Below are 26,915 nucleotides of genomic sequence, written 5' to 3'. Positions count from 1 at the left end.
AAATATGCTGAACACTGTCAACAAGCAGCCCCAGATATAGCCTTCACCTTGCTCAGGATCTCTGCAAGGTCACTGTCCTTGACCCCTTTCCTCAGCTGGTCAGTGTGTGTGTCAGGATAGATGACCTGGTCTCGCAGCGTCCCCACAGTCATGTATGGCCGCTGCAAACAATATCATCAATGGTATATAATCTATTTTCCAACACAACATGGGAATTATACTCTTAAAATCTGTCAAAACATGTTTGATTCAAGTCTAACAAAACACATTTGCTTGTCTTCTAACTAACTGCATAGAATATAAATTAATCTACCAGTTAATGATTATCCTAAAGCAAAGCAGAGTCAGGTTATTGAGACAGGAATTATGAGGACAACAAATGATAAAAACCCAAATGTTGAGCATAGTCTCCCTAAACATGTATTTATTTGTATACACTGCACAAAGCAATATTCGAGGACAAAGAGAGTCGGCTGTAAACAATCAAATCTGAAGAGTGTGAGTGAGTATGGTTCTACGCCATGAATCCGGTCTAGTGAGTATGGTTCTACGCCATGAATCCGGGTCTTCGGCATGACAGGCTAACGCTTTAACTACTAGGCCGCCCATCACCCCTAAATCAACTTTGAAGAAGCAGGCCCAGTGATTGATATTATGAGGAACTATCCACATTGTTGGCAAACAATGACATGCTATCAACCTGACACTGACTCTACCCATCAACCCATAAATTCACCTCCTCCTGTTACTAGCACAGCTTACCTAAACCCTCACAAGATACGCAAGTTCAAAATGTTCGTCTGATCCCTCAAAACAAAAACAGATTCATGAGGATTAATGAGCTACTGTCACTTCAAGGACATGTTTGTTCGACCTACATGGAACTTTGTCCTCGCAATTGTCAAGCAGTGGCCATGCTTGATAGGGACATAAACGTCACAAGCCTTGAAACAAATGGGCAGTCAACCGTTCAGAACAATGGCAATAAAACTGCTTCTCCAGAACCAAAACAAAACTGTCCGTCTATCAGAAGGATGGGCGACAAGTGATTCAATCCATAGTGTCATGCTTCTTCGTTCTAGTTACCAGCAACCTTTCCTACATATAGGATGCTGACGACACCAGCACAGTGTGACACACAACCTCAGACCATAAACTGTACGGCTTGTGCAAAAACAGGTTTATGAGTCAAAATTATGCAATTATTCAAAGTATATGAAACTCTAGGAAACAGAAATTGAAAATATATTTGTAAGCATTATTATCTCTGCGCAAAAATAAATATTTATATACACCAGGTTTATATGTCTGAATCATGGGAGTTATGTAATGCACATGAAAATAAATCTCTTCGACACAACATGACAATACATCAGTATGTATGACATTCTCCATAGATAATTTAGAAACAACAGGCTTATGAGTCACAATAATGAAATAATTTGTATTGACATGGAAGCAAAATCTAGCAATAAAATTTAAGCATATCTATAAGCAAACTATTCACTACTTAACATGTAATTCTTTAAGACAAAATACAAATATACAATGCAAAAGAAGTAGCAAGACATCCAATTCTTTCATAGTGTTATTTTTTTATACGCAAAAATTAATGTGTCATGTCATAAAACACTATAGTGCAATGAAAGACTCGAGTTGTCAAACTTCTTTTGATTATAATTGGACATGGGTTGAGAGAGACTAGTATGAGCACTTCCCTTGCCTCAACCTGTTATATAACAGCTGCAAAGACACCTTATAAATAACCAACAATCCAGTGATCAATGACATGAGCTTAGCATGACACATAGCAAGTTTACACTGAAGTCTTAGCATGACACATAGCAAGTTTACACTGAAGTCTTAGCATGACACATAGCAAGTTTACACTGAAGTCTTAGCATGACACATAACAAGTTTACACTGAAGTCTTAGCATGACACAAAGCAAGTTTACACTGAAGTCTTAGCATGACACATAGCAAGTTTACACTGAAGTCTTAGCATGACACATAGCAAGTTTACACTGAAGTCTTAGCATGACACATAGCAAAGTCTTACACTGAAGTCTTAGCATGACACATAGCAAGTTTACACTGAAGTCTTACACAAGTCTTATAGCAAGTTTACACTGAAGTCTTAGTGACACATAGCAAGTTTACACTGAAGTCTTAGCATGACACATAGTTTACACTGAAGTCTTAGCATGACACATAGCAAGTTTACACTGAAGTCTTAGCATGACACATAGCAAGTTTACACTGAAGTCTTAGCATGACACATAGCAAGTTTACACTGAAGTCTTAGTCTTTACACTGCATGACACATAGCAAGTTTACACTGAAGTCTTAGCATGACACATAGCAAGTTTACACTGAAGTCTTAGCATGACACATAGCAAGTTTACACTGAAGTCTTAGCATGACACATAGCAAGTTTACACTGAAGTCTTAGCATGACACATAGCAAGTTTACACTGAAGTCTTAGCATGACACATAGCAAGTTTACACTGAAGTCTTAGCATGACACATAGCAAGTTTACACTGAGGTCTTAGCATGACACATAGCAAGTTTACACTGAAGTCTTAGCATGACACATAGCAAGTTTACACTGAAGTCTTAGCATGACACATAGCAAGTTTACACTGAAGTCTTAGCATGACACATAGCAAGTTTACACTGAAGTCTTAGCATGACACATAGCAAGTTTACACTGAAGTCTTAGCATGACACATAGCAAGTTTACATGAAGTCTTAGCATGACACATATTCAGAGCAAGTTTACACTGAAGTCTACCCAATCACATACTAGTCAGCCTTCATCTCAAGGATGGTTTGTGAGTGAGTGAGTTTGGTTTTATGCCGCTTTTCACAATATTCCAGCAATATCACGGCAGGGGACACCAGAAATGGGCTTCACCCATTGTAATACCCATGAGGGGAATCAAACCAGTCTTTGGTGTGATGAGCAAACACTTTAACCACTAGGCTACCCCACCGTACATCATCAAGATGGAGCTGCTGCAAGTGTTCCATCCTACACTACCTTAGGGAATGCTTCTTAATGATACTTCCATTTAGTCATGTAAATTCCTTGTGCATTTTTCATTACAATGATGTTAAATACCTAGGATGAACAGATTGAAGACTTTTGTCATGAAGCATATGTAATAGGTTTAGACAATAAGGAAGACAAAATTTGAAGTATAAATCATCTTTCTTATAATTTCTTCCAAATATTACAAGAACTGAAAAACCTGTGCTGACTGCCAGAAGGGTCATGGTCATTAACACATTAACAATTTCTCCGAAGATTTCCCTAAGGGCTCTATGTTTTTTTATACCCTCCCTGCCCACCATTTTCAGGTTGAAAGGTAACTTTACACATATTATTCAAATAATCCATTTAAAAATTAAAATAAAACTATCCTTTGCATGATCTCACCTGAGGGACATAGAAGAGTTTGCCCTTTTCTGGCTTGGTGAGGGTTCCACCAAACAATGGCCAGAGCTGAAAGCACAACAATCAACGGGTTAATCAACACACCACCAAGGAACTGGGTTAGTGAGTGACCGAGAATGCTTCATAAAAACATGTTTACATGGACATCCATGTCATAACAAGATAGCTGTTTATCATAGGCTGAAAAACAAAATCTAGTGTTTCCTTATAAAAGTGAGTGAGTGAGTTTACTTTTAAGCTGCTTTCAGCAATATTCCTGCAATATTCCAGCAATATCGCAGTGGGGGGCACCAGAAATGGGCTTCACACATTGTACCCATGTGTGGGGAATCAAACCCGGGTCTTCGGCATGACGAGTGAATGCCTTAACCACAGGGCTACCCAATCGCCCTGTTTCCTTATAAAGGCAACAAAACCATTACCTATTCTCCACCGGTTAAATTCAGACTATATCATAAACATGGTTATTATTCTGATTCATAATCAGATAATGATGATACAATACGATGAGCATATGTCTGGTGCCACCCAGCAAAAACACACGCATAAGCAATGCATTTGAAAATAATAATTAGATCCGTAATCCATTTTTCTAAGAGTGTAAAAATAATGAGATCAGGACATACCAGAACATTTTTATCAATTTTTATAACATTCTATACAGGTATCAATTGAAACTAATCTAAACCTTGAAAAGTCAGTTTTGATTTGTTTGTTAAATGATGATGTGCAGGGCCACTCCAAAGCCACAGAAATCAACGAGTTCCTGCATATCAGCCTTGGTACTGAGCCACAAACCTTGTGTAACCTCGATATAGTCACTGCCACTCAAAGGGTCAAAAGTGACTGTTTTGTTTTACTTACTATGTCAAATATTTAGATACCAAAGTCTGTTATTGAAAATAGTATGTAAAACACAGTTTAACATGCCAACTTGATTTGCGGGAAAAAAATGGAGGATTATCCTGTGCCAAGTCAGAGAGAGTGAAAATAGAGATTAATGACATAATATCATTTAACAAACATGTACAACAGACATTCATAATATCACCGGCTAAGGATACAGTGTTTAATATTGTCATGCTATTCGTACAAAGGGGCCTAGCATTGTGATCAGACATTCCTGCATGCTTTACCATAAGTGATAATACGGGTTTATGTGTTTAGTTATTGAAAGTATATCACCTCGCCAAGGATTCTGAACAGGGAGCTCTTGCCACAGCCATTAGGCCCACACACCAGGATGTTCATTCCTGACCGCACCTGAAATGATGAGACAATACGAGAATAACAGTGAGTGAGTGAATTTAGTTTTATCATGCTTTCAGTAATATTCCAGCAATGTCAAAACGGATGACACCAGAAATGAGCTTCACACACAGTCCATGTGGAGAACCGAACCCGGCTCATTGGCATAACAAGTGAACACTTTACCCACTAGGCTACCCGAGCCACAATAATAACAGGAAGAAAGAGCAGTATTTACAAATACTGGGTCCCTATCAACAAAGAGTTCGTAATGTTATCGTAACTCAATAGTTTTTCATAAAATTACGAATGTCGTAGCTCTATGAACGCTTTGTAGATCTGGACCCAGACACTTGGGGTTTCTGCTGCTGTACGTGACGCTACATGTAACATCAGGTACGACAAAGACACTTTCTGTTTCATGCTAAATTTCCAACACTGAACAGGTTTGGAGACCCTTGATGTCCTTGATCAAATCCATCTTTAACTCTTTTGACAAAGATCTTTCTTAGAGACACCTCACATGTGCCAGAGATACTCTGGAGAGATTTGATCTTGACCTTAGTATTCTAAATTATTAGCATTCTGTCCCCCATTTTGTGAAACCTGAGAGTGGTACTGTTTATTCAGCGTATCCTACTTTTTCTAAGTGAGTGAGTGAGTATAGTTTACGCCGCTTTTAGCAATATTCCAGCAATAACACGACAGGGGACACCAGATATGGGCTTCACACATTTTACCCATGTGGGGAATAGAACCTGGGTCTTTGGTGTGACGAGCAAATGCCCCAACCACTAGGCTACCCCACCACCCCACGAACAGAAGAATAGATGTTGGATTTCAGCATCAAGCTTATACAACAAGCAGATGAATAGATGGTTGAGTTTCTGTTTCGCTGGGTTAATCATAAAAACAAATCTACCATTAATTGTCACATGTGTCTGAGTCATGTTGTATTATACCATTTGTCATGGCTGACAGTACCATTCTATCAGATATGATATCACCACTGATGCAACCTAATTCTATTACCATAATGCTTTTAGTAAATCAGGAGGCAGCAGCTGGCCTATTACTTTCTGCATCCTATTACCTTACATCATCGGCCATTATAGAGTTATGGCATTCAACAGGTTCAAGCTACACAGTATTTCAATAATTGGGAATGAGCATGAAAGAGGTAGAAATGATTGCTACACCATTTAATCAATATAACTTTGGTGTGCCAATGAATTGTTTTCTTATGTCACAAACACCATAGTGTCCAGTAAACAATCAATGAGTGAGTGAGTGAGAGTGAGAAGGTGTGTGTGTGAGTGAGTGAGACTGGATGTGTGCGTGAGTGTATGCATGAGTGAGTGGGTGAGGTTCTCCACCACTTTTAGCAATATGCCAGCAATATCACGGTGGGGACACTAGAAATGGGTAACCACTGCCCCCATAATCCATGGAATTTAACTTTGCTCTCGCCTAGATGTGAGGGGAGGTGAAATTGGGTTTAACGTCATGCTTGAGAATATTTCGCTCATATGACGACGTGCATGCGTGTGTATGTGTATGGGCGGCTGCTGGTACTAGCCCAGACTGAAGCTCGTTTTATAGTGCTAGCCCACTGAGATACCATGCGCAGTGAAGCATGAATACCCCACTCAGAAACATTATACTGACTCCGAGCCGACCAGTCCTTGTTGTACCCATTAATGCCGAGCGCCAGCCATGGACCAACAAGTACCATATTTTAACATCTTTTGGTATGACGCGGTCGGGGATCGAACCTGCGACCTTCCGCTCTCCGGGCGGATGCTCTAACCACTACACCACGGAGGCGGTGAATACCATTAGTGTATATGAATGTTACCATTATCATATATGCGCTTAGATTATTCTGATTCATAATATTTTGAAATGGATGATATACACAATCAATATAACAAATGTATTTGATTAAATTTAGGCTTAAACAAACATAACACACAAGCCCCTAACAATATAAATACCTTCATGACATTTCCCTGTCTGTTTGTATAATGTGTGACAATATGTTCAACAATTTATTGTTTAAACTAAACATGGACCCTAGCTTCTTTGATGTTTGTTCTAATATTGTTTGAATATCTGAATCCCCTAAAAATTCAACTGTTTACATAATGTTCACGAAAAAGACAGCTTGACTTTTCCTATTTTCAGACAAAAGCATTTGTCTGATGATTTGTATAAGTGTGGTCTTGCATCAATGTGTCCCTTGCATAGTATTTTTCAGGTCAACAAAGTACATCAACAACCCCATCCACACATAACAAACAATAGTTCCGCTCTGTTTCCGGCTGAGAAGACTATCAACCAGCAACCCTGTACACCCAATTTCTATTATCCTCGCCAAACTCATTCAGCTGTGAACATAAATATAAATAAGTGTGTAAACAAGCCCAGCCTTGACAACCAGCTTATTCCAGATCGGACTGGTGACACATGCATTTCATTCCACAGCTAGATCTAAATATATCTCTTTCATCACACTCTCATTCCTTGGCTCTGCAAAATAAACAGTTCAAGCAAGGAGGTCAACGGTGTTGCCCTCGCCTGACCTCGCCTGACCCCTCGTGACCCTTCATAAGAACATGTCAGTATAGCCTCTGGGTGGAGCTGAGTCCAGGGGCAGACTGAAGGTCACTTCATCCAGGCTCTGCAGCCTAGATCGTCCCAGGCCAACCTGCCCTCCCTTTCAGGTCAATATGAGTCAGGCTAGAATTACTAGGGCTCTCTGACATCTGCCCTTGTCACTAATGGGTTGGCATGTACTAAGGCCTCTTTCCAGACCAGTCCATGTTTTGTGAGGGGAGGAAAGGTTGACATATTGATTGTCACTCGAATCATTTTAACCTGTACTGTAGAAGGGAAGCTGATACTTGATGTTGACATCCTAATACAACTTAAATCAGAGATTCCACAAGTCACTTGAGGTTTTTTGTTACTTGTACCCAACACACAAAACAAATCTATTTAATGAGAAAGACAGAAGAGACATTAATTAACCAGTTCGAGTCGATATCAGTATTCATGGTGACATAAGGGTTTCACCTCACTCACTCAGAGGTTAAAGCTTGTTATCAGTATATATACATATTTCTGTTCTTCCTGAGTGAACTTTGATACTAATTTTAGTTTAGACTGGGCTTAATGTGAAAAGAAACACGCTAGCAGACACTGACTTTATGATGCAAACTAACAGATAGTGTAAACATGACACCATGTGCAGAGAGGTTGACTCCTTCACAGACTTGAATAGCTTATTCAACAATCAAGTATAACATCCAGGACAGACTTGCACAAAGGTATCTCAGCAATATGGCAGTGTCTACTCTCTTAATTCTCTTAGTCCTAAGACAAGTAAACTGCTATACAGTATTGCAGTGTAACGAATAATACTGAGCCTTAGTTTACTTAGACGGAGTCCTAGTATTATCCGTTACACTGCTATACTCTGTCCATGTGGACCAGGGGGAGAGCCTGAATTTTTTGTAGTGGACACAGACATATTGAAGAGATTGTAAATATTCTAATCTGGACCAGACAAACCAGTGATCACGATTGTAAGCAACAATTCACGCTGTACAAACATATGCCATCCAAACAGTCCGAAGCTTAATCATTTAATCCATTTTGGTTACTCTCACAACCAGGAAAGTCTGAAGTAATTAAGGCCTTGGATGCTTGGATTGGCAAAAGCAAAACCATGATTAACATTGGTTCTGTTTTGTTTAACAACACTTTGAGCACTATTTAAGTTACAAAATGGCGTGTGAGCATAAAGTGGTACGAAAACCAGAATTGAGGCAGGTCAGGAACATTTACGATCTTAGTGAAACCTATGAGCATGATAATGGTCCTGACAAAGCTAGAAGCATTATCAAAGTGAATTAGGGATCACACAGTCTTCTGTAAAGGTGTGTTTTCATGGTGGACAGGGTGGTAGGGTAGCCTTGTGGTTAAAGCATTTGCTCGTCACACCATAGACCCACGTTCAATTCCCCACATGGGTATAATGTGTGAAGTCCATTTCCGGTATCCCCCATCGTGATATTACTGGAATATTGTTAAAAGCGGCGTAAAACCAAGTTCACTCACTCACGGTGCGACCTGAGGCAACAGCTTGTACCCACCCCCTTGTAGCAATAATATAGATGGCAAAGACTTTTTAATTGGTATATAACTTGTATCTCACGAGATTTTTGTGCATGACTCAGCAACATTTCATTGGCGTTCCTGGGACAAATAAGAGCTTATGAAGCATGTATTTTCTTATCTGGTAAGACCAAGTTTCTTCAGTCGTCTTCACTTGTGGCTCTGATATGAAGGCAACACAAACAAAGGGACATCACTCTGAGGTTGACATAAATCTAAGAGATTTGACTGATTTAGACTCACTGACTGACTGAGTTTGGTTTTACGCCGCTTTTAGCAATATTCCAGCAACATCACGGCGGGGGACACCAGAAATGGGCTTCACACATCGAACCCGGGTCTTCGGCGTGACGAGCGAATGCATTAAACTACTAGGCTACCCTACCGTCCCGACTGATTTAGAGCTTGCACCATGTTGCAGGAGTTATAACAAGTCCTATCTGTCTTAAGAGTTGGCTGTAACTAATATGATACAACTAGTAACATCGTTACGCAAAGGGTGTTCTGACGTTGCAACTGTGTTGCATACTATAAGTTATTTCTGTAAGTCGTCTGTGAACACATTTGAAAAGACTCAATTCTTCACAGCAAATTACAGTTCTGTACACAGTTTGGACATCCACACCCTAATTGTGACCTGACACTATATCACTAGAGAAGTCCTATATCAATGATGAAACAAATTTAGTTCTAGAGAAATCACTGGAATCTGTTGACTCAATAAGTTGGCTGGTTGGCTTGTGGTATCACATCGCACCCAGCAATATTCCAGCTATACGGCAGCGGTCAGTAAATAATCAAATCTGGTCCACACAATCCAGTGATCAACAGCATGAGCATCATACTACACAACTGGGATTCGATGACATGTGTCAACCAAGTCAGCAAGCCTGACCATTCGATCTTGTTAGTCGCCTCTTAAGTAGAATCAAAGAGTCCCCATGGACACTCCTGTTAACAGGGCTCCTTATACATTAAATACGGTACATAGTTTATCAGAATAAAAGACTTCTGACAGACAGATAGGAAAATGAGCTTCCATAATGCCGTCTTTGTTCCCATTGCATTGTCTCACTCATTGAAAAAAAAACCATCCTAACAGTTTTTATTACTGTCTAGACATGTAAATTCATGCAAATCTTATCACGACTATTTCATAACAACTTCTGATGACGTATGTCACAGCCCACTTGTCTATGTCAAATATAGAGTGCCAGGCAGTACTTCTGATAGAAACTATATAATTTTGTTTTGGATAAAGATGGTAGTGATGACAACAGGAAAGCGGCCTCCATGATGATGATAATCCAGATCTACATTTGTTTATATTTTCATAATTGAACTCAATTTTCGCAAGTAATGTCAGAGATTATGATCACTACAATTCCATTATGAACACAGTGTGATGGACACATGATGTCATGGTCAGGGAGTAATACAAATCATCTACCAAGTCACCTCCTGATCTTATGCATGATTATTGCACGGCTATCAAACACTTTCAATGTTTGATTATTTATTTTATTATTGGATATTTATACAGCGCATATCCACGCTCTAGTGCATGCTCAAGGCGCTGGTACTTTTTTTGACAGCCGTGAAGTCACTCATTCTTCATGTGTGTAACTTTCATAGGTGAAGAATGACGACAATTTTTATGGATATACAACTTCTTTTATTGTGAAAGTCGACGTTTTGACATTGATTCTAATGTCGTTGTCAAGCAAGTGATCAATGTATGTCGAAACGTCACCTTTCACAATAAAAGAAGTTGTATATCCATAAAAATTGTCCTCATTCTTCATTAACTCAACTTCTAAAATGCCCATCAAAGAAGATGCTTTCATAGGTGTCAAAAATTCATCAAAAGAGTGCAATAATCATGCATAAAAATTAGAATGCGATGTTGTAACTTTAACTAACATAACCAATCAATTTATTCATACAATTTGTGCGTCAAATGGAAATTATCTTTTCTCTCCCAACCTTAGTAGCATTACGTGAGTGAGTGAGTACAGTTTTACGCCGCTTCTAACAATATTCCAGGGACACCATTAAAGGGCTTCACACATAGTACCCATCTGGGGAATCGAACCTTGGTCTTCAGCGTGATGAGCGAACGCATTAACCACTAGGTTACCCCACCACCCAGTAGCGTTATGACGTAATGCAATGCTTTAGTTTATCAAAGGCTGAAGAAAGTTTTAGCACTACGAACACCATCCAGATCCGGACTTGGGTATTGTAAAGATACATAAGTGTAAACCAAGTATTTTAATTGGTCTGGTCTAATCATATTACTGATCATTCCATGTCCAATCTGATCCGTCTGTGTAAGTGATCTGCCCGTGTTACGGTATAATGATGCCATGGTTTAACGCTGGTATATCAGGTTCCCTAACACCAGGAACACAATGGCCAGTCAAGGGCAGCTCAAGGTCACATCTGATTGTAACTACTGTACTGTATGTCATCTGCGTGACCTACTTAGTGGCTAATGACACACTTTTTGCTTCAAGTTTAAGTGCCCTGAAACCCATTATTGTTAACTTTTTGGATAGTGAAAAGCGACTTGCACAAGCCTCTAATGTAATAATTAATAGTTTAAATGATAATTTCAAAGAAATATAGATATACATCTAACAGACAGGCGTCCTGAAATACACCCATGGGCTTAGTCTTCAGTACAGCCTTGGAGCAGGGCCAGGTGGTACTTTGTGTTGTTCTTTTAAGCTGTGCAAAATGTTTTGCTTATCGGAAAAAGACTCCCTTAAAAGAAGTAAGTTAAGCCATAATGAAACTTAATACCTTATACAACCTCTCCATCCCTCCTCCCTTGGTCAAAGTGATGAAAAGAATCAGGCTCTTTTCAGGCATACATGTCATGGTGGTAAGGTGTTAGAGAATGTTCTACTCATCATGACTCTGGTGTATCCCAATGCAGATGGTATGTATCTTGATGTGAGGGCTTTGATGGCATTGAGAAGTGATACACATAAGGAAGACAAGTTTTATGGATGTCAATTTCTTTATCATTATAATATTATAAACATGTTGACGTCCATAAAACACTCTTCCTTATCTTGATGTGGCTTTTTTTTCAGCGTTTAATATAGTAACTTATTTCTGACAAAATTATGTTTCTATGAAACAAAGCATCATCTGGTGACAAAGGGCCAGGTTTTATCAATGAATTATGTAGTCACAAGCCCAATAACTCAAAAGCCACAGTAGGTCAAAAAGCCTGCAGGTCAGAAGGCAACCCTGGCAAAATCCAACATAGGTTAAATCCCAACTAAAATATAAAATACACTGATCACAGTTACTTTCTTAGTTTATTTCCCCCCGATAAATATTACTGGAAAATGTTTCATGAATGTTCTTTAGAGTTTTCATCTTTGACGCACATTTGTTTTGTAATACGAGTGTATATATACATGTTCCATCATAAATGTCATTCATGCTTGTGGTGATTTTTATTCAATGAGGATTTTGTCCCAATGGTATCTGACCAAGGGGCGTTTATTCACGAGGCTTTTGACCAACATTCTATACATTGTATTGTGATATGTAGGTGTAACATCAGCTACCCACTGCACTGAAGTGAATGCACATAGCCTAATGGTCCATTATACAAAAGATATTTGAGGACAAAAATACGCTCCAGGTTTAAAAGTGTGATGATCAGACTAGACTTAAATGAATGATATGAAAACGTTAACAAAGCAACAAAAATACCTGAAATGAACGATCAGCCAATCCCACCGTTTCGCTTTGAATGGCCATGTGGTGATTTATTATTGCAATATAAGCAATTACGTCATCCCTGATGTAGCATAGAATCATGGAACCAATATTTCAGGACATAACAGTAGATATATCATCGTTTAAAGGAAAAGATATAATGTCCATGTATTAGCATGAACGTTACTGGTGAAGGCTATACTGGTTAACTGTCTCTAAGTGTAATAATAACATGTACAACTCATATTGTGCATTCAACATGTACTGTCAGTTTATGGTTGGACCGTCCAGATCAACACACCCAGCAGGTTAGTGAAGGGAAGATAATTTGAAAAAGAACGCCCATTTTATCCTTATAATTAGGAAATCTACATAATCTGACAGTACAAGTATGCCAGTTTTTTTCAGGGAAAACTTGTCCTGATTTTCATTCTGAATTATGATTCAAATTAATAATCATTCCTTAGAAACATATTGAAATCTAATAGCTTGCCAGCTGGTGAAGGCATGACACAGGAGAACCACTTGTTAGCATATCTAACACTGCTGAATGTGGATGAATATCCTATGATAACCGCCTCCGTGGTGTAGTGGTTAGAGTGTCCGCCCGGAGAGCGGAAGGTCGAGGTTCGTTCCCTGACCGCGTCATACCAAAAGACGTTAAAATATGGTACTTGTTGGTCCCTTGACTGGTCGGCTCGGAGTCAGTATAATGTTAAACCCAATATCACCTCACCTCACCTCCTATGATAAATATCTTGTATCTTGTGGACAAGGAAGTTATTCAAACTCCCTGTACAACAGCATCTGTAATTACAGCTGTGTGACTTGAATCTGCAGGTTTGACTGATTTTAAAAACTCAAAGAGTTAAAAACCAACCTTTGATATACATAAGGGTTAGTTACTGTAAACCATGAAATTAAACCATCACTAAACTGATGCATTCATCGACCCCGAGCCAAAACTGCATCATGAAATTGTTAAATGTAGCCCTGCCTTTGAACTATAAACTAATTAACCAACAATAACAACGAGGCTGTAGACATAAAATTACCTGACATACTGGCAAACAAGGATAAGTTCAGCACCGACCTGACAATTGACTCATATTAACATGTATGAGTTCCACCCACTGGCGCTTGCCATTGTTAGCAAAGGGGCCCAGGTTGTCCACGATCAAGCATAGTGGGATGGGTGAAGCAAGGCGCCTTATCAATTTCATCATCATGCTATGCACGTGCACTAGCTTACATCTGCTCTACCTTTCACACACCAAATGGGTTTTTTCATTGCCGTGCACCGCCTACTTCTCGTAAACACGTTCTCTGTTGGGTCCAACTTATCCTTGTTTGCCAGCAGTTGAGGACCTTATCAGTTTGTTTACATAATATTATTTGCTATCTTTACAAACTCAGCTTCTACAGCTTGATTTCATTTCTGTGAAATTAAAAGCGGGAAATTAAAAGAAATGGCAGATGTAAATGACTAAACATGGTCATTGTTTCCACCCATGTGTAGTGAAACTTCCTTGGCAGTATACTACAATATGTCCAAATAAACATTTTACTGATGTGAATAAGGAATAACCATAGCTTTCCCATAAATTTCATTACTTTCAGTGTTTACAGTAGGGCTGACTAAAAAGATCAATAATTGGAAATATTGTCTATGGGAAGAATTATTAACGATTATCGATATGAAACTTGGGTTATAGATATTGTCTTACATAAACTATTGTGATGAAGTAAAGTTGTTTTCACACACACAATACACAATATTGATCTCAATGATCAGCAATATTTTACAGCATCAGGGGTGGAAATAACCCATTGCCCGACGCCCGAGTCCAGTGTTTTTTCCTGTCGGGCAAGCAAATTTGTATATCACACTGTATCGGTGTCCAGTTGATATTCCAATGTTAGTTATGTTGTTTATTTAAAAAATCAACAAGAAAACGGCCAGTATAGTTGAAAAATTATCAGGGCAAGTGATTTTACATGTGCCACTGTACCTGAGTACACTAGCAATATTAAAGTTATTTCCACCCCTGAGCATTGTCTGCAGATCAATCTCATCATGATGCTAATATGTTCTCAGTGTTTCAATGTGCTGAATAAAAATAAATTCAGTTCTGCTCGTGAAACCAAGAGTGAAAGACCAACCTTTGCACTTTTACAACCTCCTCTTAAATCAGAATCTCTGTAAATAACTGTGATATATATCTGTCCACAATTTGGGTTTCTATTTCAGATAAATGTAGGTATCTCTCTAACCTAAATTTCTTGTACGTGCCCAGCAACACTGCTGTTTCAGTCAGTCTGGTTGTGAATGAAAATGAGGCTGCTCCCATATCAAAAATACATGAATAATATGAGGACATGTGAATCCACTTCACACCATGCATGATAATCATAATATTATGGCCATCCCATATCACTATATTTCCTTACTGTACAGATACATGTGCCAAGTGCGCCAACATATTTCATTTTCATTTAGTCTGTCTCACAGTCTCTGAATCGCATTATTGCCTCATCCACCCAGTCCTTTCTGCATCCACCCAGTTCCATTTTTAGCTCCCTAGGAAGTATTCAATGCTGCCTGTGAGGCATGAAGGTTAATGGCTACATTACCATCTTATCCTACTGGGTACCCATTCACTGCTGGGTGAATAGAGGTGTATTTCAAACCAAGTCACATGCCCAAAGACAGAACACAGTGAGGTGTGGTGAGGTGAAATTGGGTTTTACGTCATGCTTGAGAATATTTCGCTCATATGATGACGTGCATACGTGTGTATGTGTATGTGCGGCTGCTTGTACTAGCCCAGACTTAAGCTGGTTTTAAAGTGCTAGCCCACTGAGATACCATGCCGCAGTGAAGCATGAATACCCCACTCAGACACATTATACTGACTCCGAGCCGACCAGTCCTTCTTGTACCCATTAATGCCGAGCTTCTTGTACCCATGGTATGACGCGGCCAGGCCAGAACACAGTGTGAGTCAGGACAAGTCCTGGAACTCTCAGCACCAACATTGCCAAAGTTCACCTGATTTGTGAGTCAGTTACTTTTTTGCCGCTTTTAGCAATAATCCATAATAATATCATGGTAGGGTGACACCAGAAATGTAGTTATTTGTACCCATGTGGGGAATCGAACCTGGGTCTTTGGCGTGATGAGTGACCACTTTAACTACTAGGCTACCCCACCGCCCCCTGATGATCCAAGTATTAATACATCACAACAATTATGTAACTTCAAGGGTTGTTTGTTAAATAATCAATAAACATCATGTAAGTCTGTAAACTTTAGAGCCGGATTTAGTGAACACTATCATGACTGCCAGAACAGTTCAGCTTCATTTGTCCTGGACCCATAAACCACAAACGATGTTATCATCTCAAACAGGATTTCCGGTCTACTCCCATTTGTGAGAACTCCCAATTGTGAGAACTCCCAGTTATGAGACAGTGGACTAGGTAATTAACAAAGAAAACACACCATACTCCCCTGTCTGATAGAATGGATTAACCCTAGCTAATTACTGATTTGCGATGTAAATGAATCTTTAGGAGGTAACTAAATGAAACTTACTTTATTACTATGTACTTAAAAATATATTTATGCAAAAGTAAATATCGATGGCGTCACATCCTCCATTCATTTTGTATTTTATGTTGCATGGGAGCGGTGTTAACATAAGCAGTAATGCTTGTTCACCAATCCCAATTCATTTTCATAAATAATAAAATATGTTTAAACAAAAATGACTTTCAAACTTCATAATAGTCAATCAAAATGTGTTATCATAATTACATATTCTTCTGAATAAATATAAAATTTAATGAACTATTTCTTCTGTGTAAATATAATCTTTGATAATCTATTTTATTAATCAACTCATCAATGAACTATGCCTCCTGTAATTACTCTTCAACAACTGGGCCGATCCCACTTTCATTGTAGGGATGTGGTAACACCATCTATATGTGCCCTGAACCATTAATTAATGTGTCTCACAACTGGGAGTTCTCACAAATGGGAGGACACCGGATTTCCTGCTATGCTCACTGGCATTCAAAATGACCACACCCATGTTAAGCTGTGAGTTGTAGTAACAGAGATAAACAGTTTCATGGGGTGAGAAAACAGGTTTTAAATCATTTGAGTTGGTGAGATTTGTCTCATTTTCCATCAAACCAATTATGGTGAATATCATTTTCATAATTTTAGTGATGCTACCAGGGCACTGTAGCCATGGCATGCAAATTATCAGAGTACTAATACACAAGTCAAGCATGTCAACTTGAAAGGATTCATACAGTCACAGCACACATTCTCATTACTTGATAAATGGAATGTAATGGTTCTAATATCAATTGTACTAAGCCAACCTTGGCAATTCCAAAGCAATAAAAACCTCTTAAATACACTTTCCTGAATACGCTTATACTGAATAAATATATTGGTTGCCAGCTGCTGGTGGCTATGGAATTATATTACATGCCATTAACATAATGATGAGTATAGCATCACGATTTGGCTCTGCGGAAATCACTTCCTGGTTGCACTTCAACAATTGCTTCATAATATTTTTCACAACTTGAATTAAATAACAACAAACACGAAACTTATAATATTATTTACAGAATGACTGAAAGAGTGGGATAAAAAGTAAGAACTTTGTCAATCCGAAAATCAATTTCTGAAAGAAACACGATCTGAAATAATATAGAAACAAACAATTGCTTGAAAACAACATGTTTCCAGCTAATAAGTGATAATATCCACAAACTAGAACTGAAAAAAAAATATCAAAATTGACATTCATAAACTTCTATTCAACATATTCACAGGTGACATAATTTTCTCTAAGAGCTGTTAAAAATGGCACACAAAATAGGAAAGGATGAAAGGATAGATAATCGGAAATATGGTTGATGAGAAGAATTATATTAATCAATACTGTAAATCATGAAATTAATGTGTCACAAATTTAATGCGAGTGTCAGGGTCTAGTCTAAAATGCGTCATGAAATTAATGTGAGCTCGGGAATCTGTGTTGATGATAAAATGTGACACCCTGAATCTTTGTTGTTGTTAATTTTCCTTTCACACTTGTTATTTACCAAATAACCTGAATTGAGCTTGTTAAGCACTGAATGGAAATGAGCTGACGATGTTTTGATTACGCTGCCATGTTTGATCACGTGATTGCTTGCTACTACTTGTCTCATGACAACAGTTATAGACGTATTCCGACTTGAAAGGAGAGCAAAGATCGTGAAATGGTTGGAGAATGTCCGGTCTGGCTGATGTGCTTGTGTGACTTAAACAATGACCAGTGATTGTAACCAGTGATTGTAACCAGTGATTGTAACCAGTGATAATTACATGTGAGTGAGTGAGTGAGTTTAGTTTTACGCTGCACTCAGCAATATTCCAGCTATAACATAACATTGCACTTGACTACCCATGGTGTGTGGATAAAATGCCCTGTGGACAAAAGCCCCCTAGGACAACAACCCCTTGGACAAAACCCCCCACCATGTAGGAAAAAACCCCCAAAAGCTCCAAATGAATAATGAAGATTGTTTATTATTCAAATATTGTATTTAACTGACATCACATACATTATGAGCACCAATGGGTACATCACAATCTGACAACTAATTTGCCTCTCAACACAACCTAATGTTATGTCCCACACCGATTAGAAAGTCTTCAATGGAGACCTTAGCATCTCTTCAATCTGAACACCACCCTTATTATTCTTCAATATTTCCATGCTGGAATGCTACTGCCTGTTTATGGAGCATATATTTCTACCAGCTGTAATATCACAGTGAGTTTGTCCTACAATCCTACCCATAGCCCCACAAGTATTATTATTATTATTATTAATATTATTATTGGATATTTATATAGCGCACATATCCACGCACAAGTGCATGCTCAAGGCACTGGTATTTTTCCCCCGATCATTGGATGTCCATCATCTCAAGGACACATCTCATTATCAATCTCAACTCCCTGGGGATCATACTACTCTTGCTGCCACAAGGCGCACCGCACCGTTCCCATCTTTACGAAGTACCCATTCACAGCTGGGTGGACTGGGACACATAGTCACAGTACTTTTCCCAAGATTACTGCACGTTGCTGTACCCGCAACTGGGTGTTTGCACGTATTCATGTGGCCACCATCTGGTCATATACAAACGGATTTGTGGGTTCTTTTAAGTGCACAGGGTTGTGTACTGTACACTAGGGGTTGTGACAACACTGAAAGAGTCAGCACACAAAGTTGACTCAAGGTTTTTACACCCGGTCACAGGTGGGCTCAATACCGGCACCTCATGCTCTCTGGATCACTAGCCTGGCGCCTTAGCCAGCTTGCCCACCACGCCCCATAAGTAGTCTGTCTCACAGTCCCTGAACCACATTATTGCCTAGTTCTTCTGCAATGCTAAAGCCTTAAATGAAGTAAGTCTAGATTTCCTCAGGTTTTGAATCTCTGGTCTCCTTTTCAATTTAAATGGGTTTGTTTGCTACTATCAAAAGTATAAATATTCAGAGATTAAAGTGGCCTTCACATGGCAAACTTAAATTTCAATATTTTAAAAGTTGCCAAACTTGCGTTTTCACATGTGAAACGCACGTCAAACATTCATGTTATTTGAGTGATGCCATTTTGTAGGTCGAGTTGACCAAACGACCAAAACATCACATGACAATTTCATTGACTGCGATTGCTTGTTTCTGAACAACACGGGTTTGACAACACTTCACACGTTTGACAATACCGAAAGTTTAATGGAAAAGTTGGTGAGAATAGAGACCGATCCTATTTCTCGGCAACAGTTTGACAACTCTGAAATTGGTGTTGGTGGCAAGTTGTTGGAATGTTCACACTCTCAAACTCGAGTTTGACAACATATGTTGTCAAACTTTAGTTTGCCGTGTGAAGGACGCTTAACAGCTACACACAGCACTTGACTATACAGTCACTTTTTATGTTATTTCGTCTGTAAACAGGGTTTATATCAACTTTATTGGGATGATATTTACACCCCTGTTTGATAAGAAGACCTCAAAGTATCGTGTGTTTCATGAGCATCTCAAGTTTCCTCAAGTGGTGTATGATGACAAATACGCACATATGCACTGCACTATTAATGATTGTCTGACAGTAATGACAACAGGCCCATGAGGCATATCTGATTCAATTATTACAAGTGAATTACCCACAAGTGAATTAGGTATCATTAACCATTTGTGATATCTTTCCAGATATTTACCAGCATGACTGACAGAATCACACACATGAACTCCATACTGCAGAAAATAGATCACAAACATCTACACCATGTTTATTATAAGTTTCACTCACATTGTCATTGTTTCCTATCGCGATGTGGAACACGATTTGGTCAGCAGGGCCCTGTTTCACAAAGCTCTCGTAAGCCTAAGATCTCGTAACTTTTCTCGTAGCATTCGTACTTCCCATACTATAACACAGGAACTTCGAATGCTACGAGGAAAGCTACGAGATCTTAGGCTTACGAGAGCTTTGTGTAACAGCGCCCAGGTCATGAACAGGAATGTATTCAAAGCATTCTTGTTATTCCTTTTCTCCTTTTTGTGTTACAAACATCCAAGTGAACTCAAAGCAATGCAGGAAAAATATACTGAATAACCAGGTAGGGTATGAACCCAATGAGACTGATTCCATAAGAGAAACTACTAAATGGCTGAAACAAACGTACGGTTGATTGTGCAGGAAATCACGCCATGTTGGATCCACTGGGCTACCACTGCTGTATCACTATCAGTCGATAGAGGCACAACTCATTCGATAATGATCCACATCAGCCAGGTTACACATAATAATACCCAGTGTTTCCGCTGGCATTTCTTACAGCTGGACATTGTGACTGGCTAGATTTCAAATACCGGTCATTTGTAAATTTTACCAGTCAAGTGATCACGCTTTTCATTGTGCGTGAGACCTGGCACCCTAACAACCAATCAGAAATGTAGAGGGTATCGCAATGCGTCAAAGCCACTATACTAGCCTGGTTTTCCAAAACTGCTACTTCGATGTCACTACACTACACTACACCTCGATGTCATTGTGAAAACGTAATCTTTTTGGAGGAGAAATATAATTGACAGAGGTAATTAGAAAAATTTGATTTTAAAATTTGCCGGACACAATGACCAACATCCTTTGAAATTACCGGACATTCTAACTTTGTACTGGTCAGGTATATACCAGATAACAGAAACACTGATACCCAGTCCATGTAAGACAGCTCTCACAACAAGCGTGGGGTAGTGCGAACCTGATCTGCCCTGGAGTCACTAAGTTGAAAACACTAACTGCTTGAAAATATAAAACACAATGATTCCCTTTGGAAAAGGAACATACTCCTAGATCCTCAAATCATTTCCAGCACAAATCTTTGTTTGGTTGATGTCATGATAAGTTTATGGACTGATCCAGTGCTGGGTTCTACAAAGTGAATTTAGATTCATGGCAAAACATGTAATAACATTATTTTGTTTCTTGGGGGACTACAGGCAAGCAATGTTTCAAGTTTCAACTTAACAAACGAGTCGAGTCCTCAGAAAAATGCGGCAGGTTTGGAGCATGCAAACAGAACATGATCTGACTGACTGACTGACTGAGTTTGGTTTTACGGCGCTTTTAGCAATATTCCAGCAACATCATGGCGGGGACACCAGAAATGGGCTTCACACATTGTACCCATGTGGGGATTCGAACCCGGGTCTTCGGCGTGACGAGCCAACGCTTTAACCATTAGGCTACCACACCGCCCAAACATGATCAGAATGTTACAGTCACAAAACTCCTCTGTGCATGCATTAATCTTGCACAACATTTTTATTTATTTATTTTTTAACCCCATGCACAGTCATTACTATGAACATCTAACGCCAGAAGTACCATGTCAACAAATCTGAAATAAGTTTACAATACAATTTAATTAGGTAACTTCACTGTCTGGTTACGGGGTGGTGGGGTAACCTAGTGGTTAAAGCGTTCCTCATCACGCGGAAGGCCCGGTTCAATTCCCCACATGGGTATAATGTGTGAAGCCCATTTCTGGTGTCCCCCACCGTGATATTGCTGGAATGTTGCTAAAGGCAGCGAAAAAACAAACTCTTTCACTGTCTGCTTACAAAAAGTGTTCAGTGTATATCTGAACTTATGTCTTGTTTAGCATTTTAACATGGATACCCCACTCAGACATATTATATAGACTCAGGCCAGTCCTTGTATTTTCCCCGACATGACAGTATAAGTGAGTGAGAGAGTGTTGGGTTTTATGCCACTTTTAACAATATTCCAGCAATATCACGACAGGGGACACCAGAAACGGGCTTCACACATTGTACCCATTAAACCTGGGACTTCGGCATAACGAGCTAACGCTTTAACCACTAGGCTACCCTACCGCCCCTGAGAGTATAAGCAAGGCAGGGTATATCTAGTATTTCTTAATAACAGTTGTCTGGAAGATGCACACAGATAATAGAAACACATGCTGTAACACAACAATACAGACAGAAGAATAAGTCCGCATGAAGAAAATGATTTCTAATCCAAATTTGAATTTCCCTCCTGTGAGTAAGAAAGCCAGAGTATGGCGAGTTTCCACAGCTACTTGTCTGTGGATAAGATGAGTGAGTTTAGTTTTACGCTGCTTTAAGCAATATTCCATAAATATCATGGTGGGAGACACCAGAAAGGGCTTCACACATTGTGCCCATGGGGAATCGAACCCAGGTCTTTGGCGTGATAAACGAACGCTTTAGCCACTAGGCTATCCCACCCCCACTGTCTGTGGATGAGAGGGACAGCTGCACATTACGTTCCCCCATTAGCTGGAGGTGAAACTGACCACTCATATGTTTACCTCACTCTGTGAATATAATAGCATGGCACACTATGAGGACACACATCATTATACATTGGTGGGATGGAGACAATATGCATCCCAACAAAAAGCATGTTAGTCTCCAGTTCACATTTCCATATTTAGTATGAACCACTTGTAGTAAAAGTTTTCACCTTTGATCTTACAGTTATGTCTGTCAGAGCCAGAAAACATTTTCTCAGGAGAGAGGTAGTCAATCAGAGAATATATGTGACAGGGTTCGTACAGATTATCAGCTATCAAATTTAAGGCTTTTTAACGGGTTTTCAAGGCCCTATCAATAATTTTAAGGACCTATAGAAAGACATATAACACATAAGTAGTTGAATAACACACAAGGTTGGTCAAACGTGGAACCGACCATCAGAATGAAATAACTCTCAGCTACATTGCTGCACTGGGAATGTTTTGCTTAGTGACGGAGATTGATTAACACCTACGGTCATTGCAAGGTATTTTTACTTGTTTCCTATAAAGTCATAACTTGACAAGTTTTGCTAAATATAGGGCCTTTTAGGGCAAATCACTTGCAATTAGGGCCTTTTCAAAGCTAAAACCAATTTAGGGCCTTTTTAGAGTAAAATGTCCTAATTTCAGGCTTCTTGAAGCCTATGGGAACCCTGTGGGAACATATTGGTATGTTCATGTTTGGCTTTTAAGGCAGCCAGGGTAACAGCGATGACCATTTTCAATGTCCTTTTGCATGACACTGTAACTCCACCACAGAGGTGATGCAGTAAGACTACCATGGTGTTATATGCTCATCTACGCCATGCGCACCCTTCACCTTTGAAAATAATGAAACCTATGCATGTTTATCAGGAGCAGCAGAGTACGAGCTGTGTTTACCAGGAGACACTCACACATTAAACGCCACCAACAGTACATGACCTACCTCAAACGTCAGCTCTTTCACCAACACGTCGCCATTTGGCGTCACAAGGGGGACTTTTTCAAATCTGAAACAGACCAGACATTATCAACAGAGTCTCAGCTTCTCGTCAGGCACAAATCATGCAGAGATGAAGTGAGTGAGTGAGTGAGTGAGTTTAGTTTTAGGTTGCACTCAGCAATATTCCAGCTTTATGGCGGCAGTGTGTAAATAATCAAGTCTGGACCAGACTCAGAGATGAAGGAGTGCTTGAAGTCAACATATAACCCTTAAACTGAGTGCAATCACCAGGGAATCATCAAATAAACACCTGTCTCATCTGCTACAGTCACAGTTTTAGAGAAAGTGTGTGATTTGGGTAGGGAATCATCAAATAAACACCTGTCTCATCTGCTACAGTCAGTTTTAGAGAAAGTGTGTGATTTGGGTTTTATACCATTGAAGAGCGTTTTAGTTACATCAGCTAGATGTGAGATTTACAAACGGTGAAGATTGTTGATGTCCATGGTACAAAGGACATATCTAGGGGTGAAACAGTACGCTCTTATCATGGTACGCTATGTATTGCGGTACAAGGCTTTCAGTTTGGTCTGTTTCGGTTCGGTATTTGAGAACTTATATGAGAAAATAGCATCCGTCAAGCAAAGAAATGCATAGATTTTGACAAAATGATTCGATTTCTAGATGTTTTACAAAAGGTTTGAAAAGGTTAATAAAATGATGGTACGAAAAGACCGAAATTTTGGACTGCATTACGGTATACTGAACCAAGGCAAAATACCGCGGTTCTACTAATACCACGGTTTACCACTTCACCCAGACATATCAGGGATTCAAACCCACAGTGGATCCAGGGACATGTCAGGGCACCTGGACGTCTTGACCCTCTGCTTTACAAGTATTATTATACATAGCAGTCACAATAAGGAGCACCACAACCAGGCAATGACAAACCCGCAACTCCAATCCACGCCAGACCCAGCAACTTGCTGTGAATCAGATGTCTTACTTCAGAACTTTTTGCTTGGTCAAAGATGGGAAACAACTTTATAATTTAATTAAAAATCTTGTATCCTGTAAATCTTGAAGATTTGGGTTAGAATTGGTGTTCAGCTTATTGTAAGAGGCGACTAATGAGACTGGGTTGACACGTCATTACGTGTAGATCTATTGCGTCCCTATTGCGTAGATCTATGCTCATGCTGTTGATCACTGGATAGTCTGGTCCAGACACTATTATTTAAAGGCCGCTGCCATATAGTTATATAGAATATAGTGCAATGTTAAACAATAAAAAATGTAAAACAACAGAAAAAACAAAAACAAACAAACTTACTTGATAATATGATCTTGAATGTTGATCTTTCCGCTACCAGCTTTCAATTCTTTGTTATTCTCCAGAGCTGAAAAAATAGCAAATTTTCAGATACAAACTCTTGGAGCTATTTCTTATTTCTCTATCAACACAAAAGACAAAAATCAGAGTGAGTGAATTAATACGTATTTGAACAGTATTTTATTCACACCATGGTGATCAGTTTCATGAGGGAGGACCACTTGGGCCACTGATGCTGGTCACTTTGGCCACGCAAACAAGCATGGGCTTGGTGCAAATAAACCAAAAATATAGGTGTAATTCTTGATTCAAACCCATTACTTTAAGATGATAGGATAAAAAGTTCAACTCAATGAATAAGAAAGACAAGACGTGGCAGCGAACAAAAGTAAAGGGAGATAATCCAATTCTTTGGAATGTAATACAATGAAGTCTACATTCAAGACATATCTTTACTTGCTGTTAGTGACTGTGAAATAACAGCGCCATAAGATCTAAATGTAAATTTATTACTTGTACAAAGAAAAGTATCATGCTTTTGTTGGTCACAGTATTCACATTTTGATAAGATTCTAAGGTATGAACTGATTGGGGAAACCACATCTTACATATTTATACATCCAAGACCTGGGGGATTCCGACAGAAGTTTCAACCATTATACTATCTAACTGAAAGTCAGTTTCTACAGACCAAGCATAATACGCCTCATTTTGGCTCACGTACCTTGAGTCTGTTCTGTCGTCACCATTGTTCTCTCATAGCGCCCTCGGTTGAGATCATCCAACACTCTTATCAGCTGTGTCACTCTGGCTGTGAAACTGTAAATCATTAAAAATCTCATTATAATAATGGTGCAAAATATGTTTCCTTCAAATTCATAGTTGTTTTCTGAAATTGAAATAAGACTGTCTCAGACACACCAACTGATGTTGACATCTAAAAACTGAATGACATTTTCAGCCTAAATCTATGCATATTTCTTGAGAATGAGTTTATTTCTGTAAGGGGCCCACAGGCCCATTATACAAATACATAAAGTTTTGTGTGAGCGCCATACAATAATACAATTTGATAATATTCAACATATACAACAGTTTTTTCAAAGTACAGTAAAGGTATTTAGTGCCAAGTGTCAAATTGAAATATTCTAATTCATTTAATACTTAACAGTTAGCCTGATTGCATCACAAAATTAGAGCAAGCAGACATAGAAAGATAGCCATCAATGACAAGATCCAAACATTTTGACATTATAATGACAACTGACTTGGTACAACTTTCCGATTAGTTTGTCTGTAGTTCAAGCTGCACTCAGAAATATTGCTACTATATTTACAGAAGTGTGTAAACAATCTTATCTGGACAAAATAATAATGACTTATGCTATAAACAAAGTCCAATAAAGAAAAGAGAAACAATGATGACAACAAGAACCTAAGTCTAATAGGCCAATCCATTAATTCACCTCTTATGACAACCACTGGTTGCTGGGGATTAGTCCTGACTTGATATCCCAAATGGGACATCCCCCACCCCATACCAGGTCCCCAATCCCCTCTCCCTAAAGAGTTGTACTGACCCTGCTAGTCTGGTCATCTCTCGTCCGGCCAACACGATTCTTCCAATGGCCTCTGCCATCTTCACCAACATACGGCCACTCTTGTAGTAGTCCTGTAACAAACATCAAGATGCCTTCAATACATGCTAACTTGGTCTTGATTTATTCATCATTGTCAGATTTAGTCAGTGTGCACATAATAAATGTGTTGAAGTTTGAAAAGGGAACTACTTTTTCTGGCGATGTTGTAAGTTCAAGGAGTGATGTGATTAACCTTTGACCTGGAGGAGCTTTGACCTGGTTTAAATAATTATCATTATTATTGGATATTTATATATCGCACATATAGACACACTAGTGCATGCTCAAGGCGCTGGTATTTTTTCCCTCGATCATTGGATGTCAATCTCAACGGCACATCGTATTATCAATCTCAACTCCCTGGGGAGCATACTACTCTTGCTGCCACAAGGCGCCCGAGTTATTGTGGCTTTCCCATCCTTACGAGGTACCCATTCA

General features: G+C 39.1%; 1 protein-coding gene across 1 annotated transcript in view; it reads right to left on the bottom strand.

Annotated features, from left to right (window-relative positions):
* LOC124285907 (ATP-binding cassette sub-family D member 3-like) overlaps positions 1–26,915 on the bottom strand; it is a 65,401-nt gene that overhangs the window by 8,986 nt on the left and 29,500 nt on the right. The window contains exons 16-22 of the mRNA XM_046722189.1: positions 26,418–26,509; positions 25,562–25,656; positions 24,838–24,904; positions 23,505–23,568; positions 4,649–4,726; positions 3,446–3,511; positions 48–161 (exon numbers count right to left, since the gene is read on the bottom strand). Coding sequence (XP_046578145.1) covers positions 48–161; positions 3,446–3,511; positions 4,649–4,726; positions 23,505–23,568; positions 24,838–24,904; positions 25,562–25,656; positions 26,418–26,509 — 576 coding nt within the window. The remainder of the gene's footprint in view (positions 1–47; positions 162–3,445; positions 3,512–4,648; positions 4,727–23,504; positions 23,569–24,837; positions 24,905–25,561; positions 25,657–26,417; positions 26,510–26,915) is intronic.

The sequence above is a fragment of the Haliotis rubra genome, unplaced genomic scaffold (genome assembly GCF_003918875.1).
Source record: "Haliotis rubra isolate DU_JTF1 unplaced genomic scaffold, ASM391887v1 Scf37, whole genome shotgun sequence".
Lineage (NCBI taxonomy): Eukaryota > Metazoa > Mollusca > Gastropoda > Lepetellida > Haliotidae > Haliotis > Haliotis rubra.
This window is presented reverse-complemented; position numbering and strand designations above follow the sequence as displayed.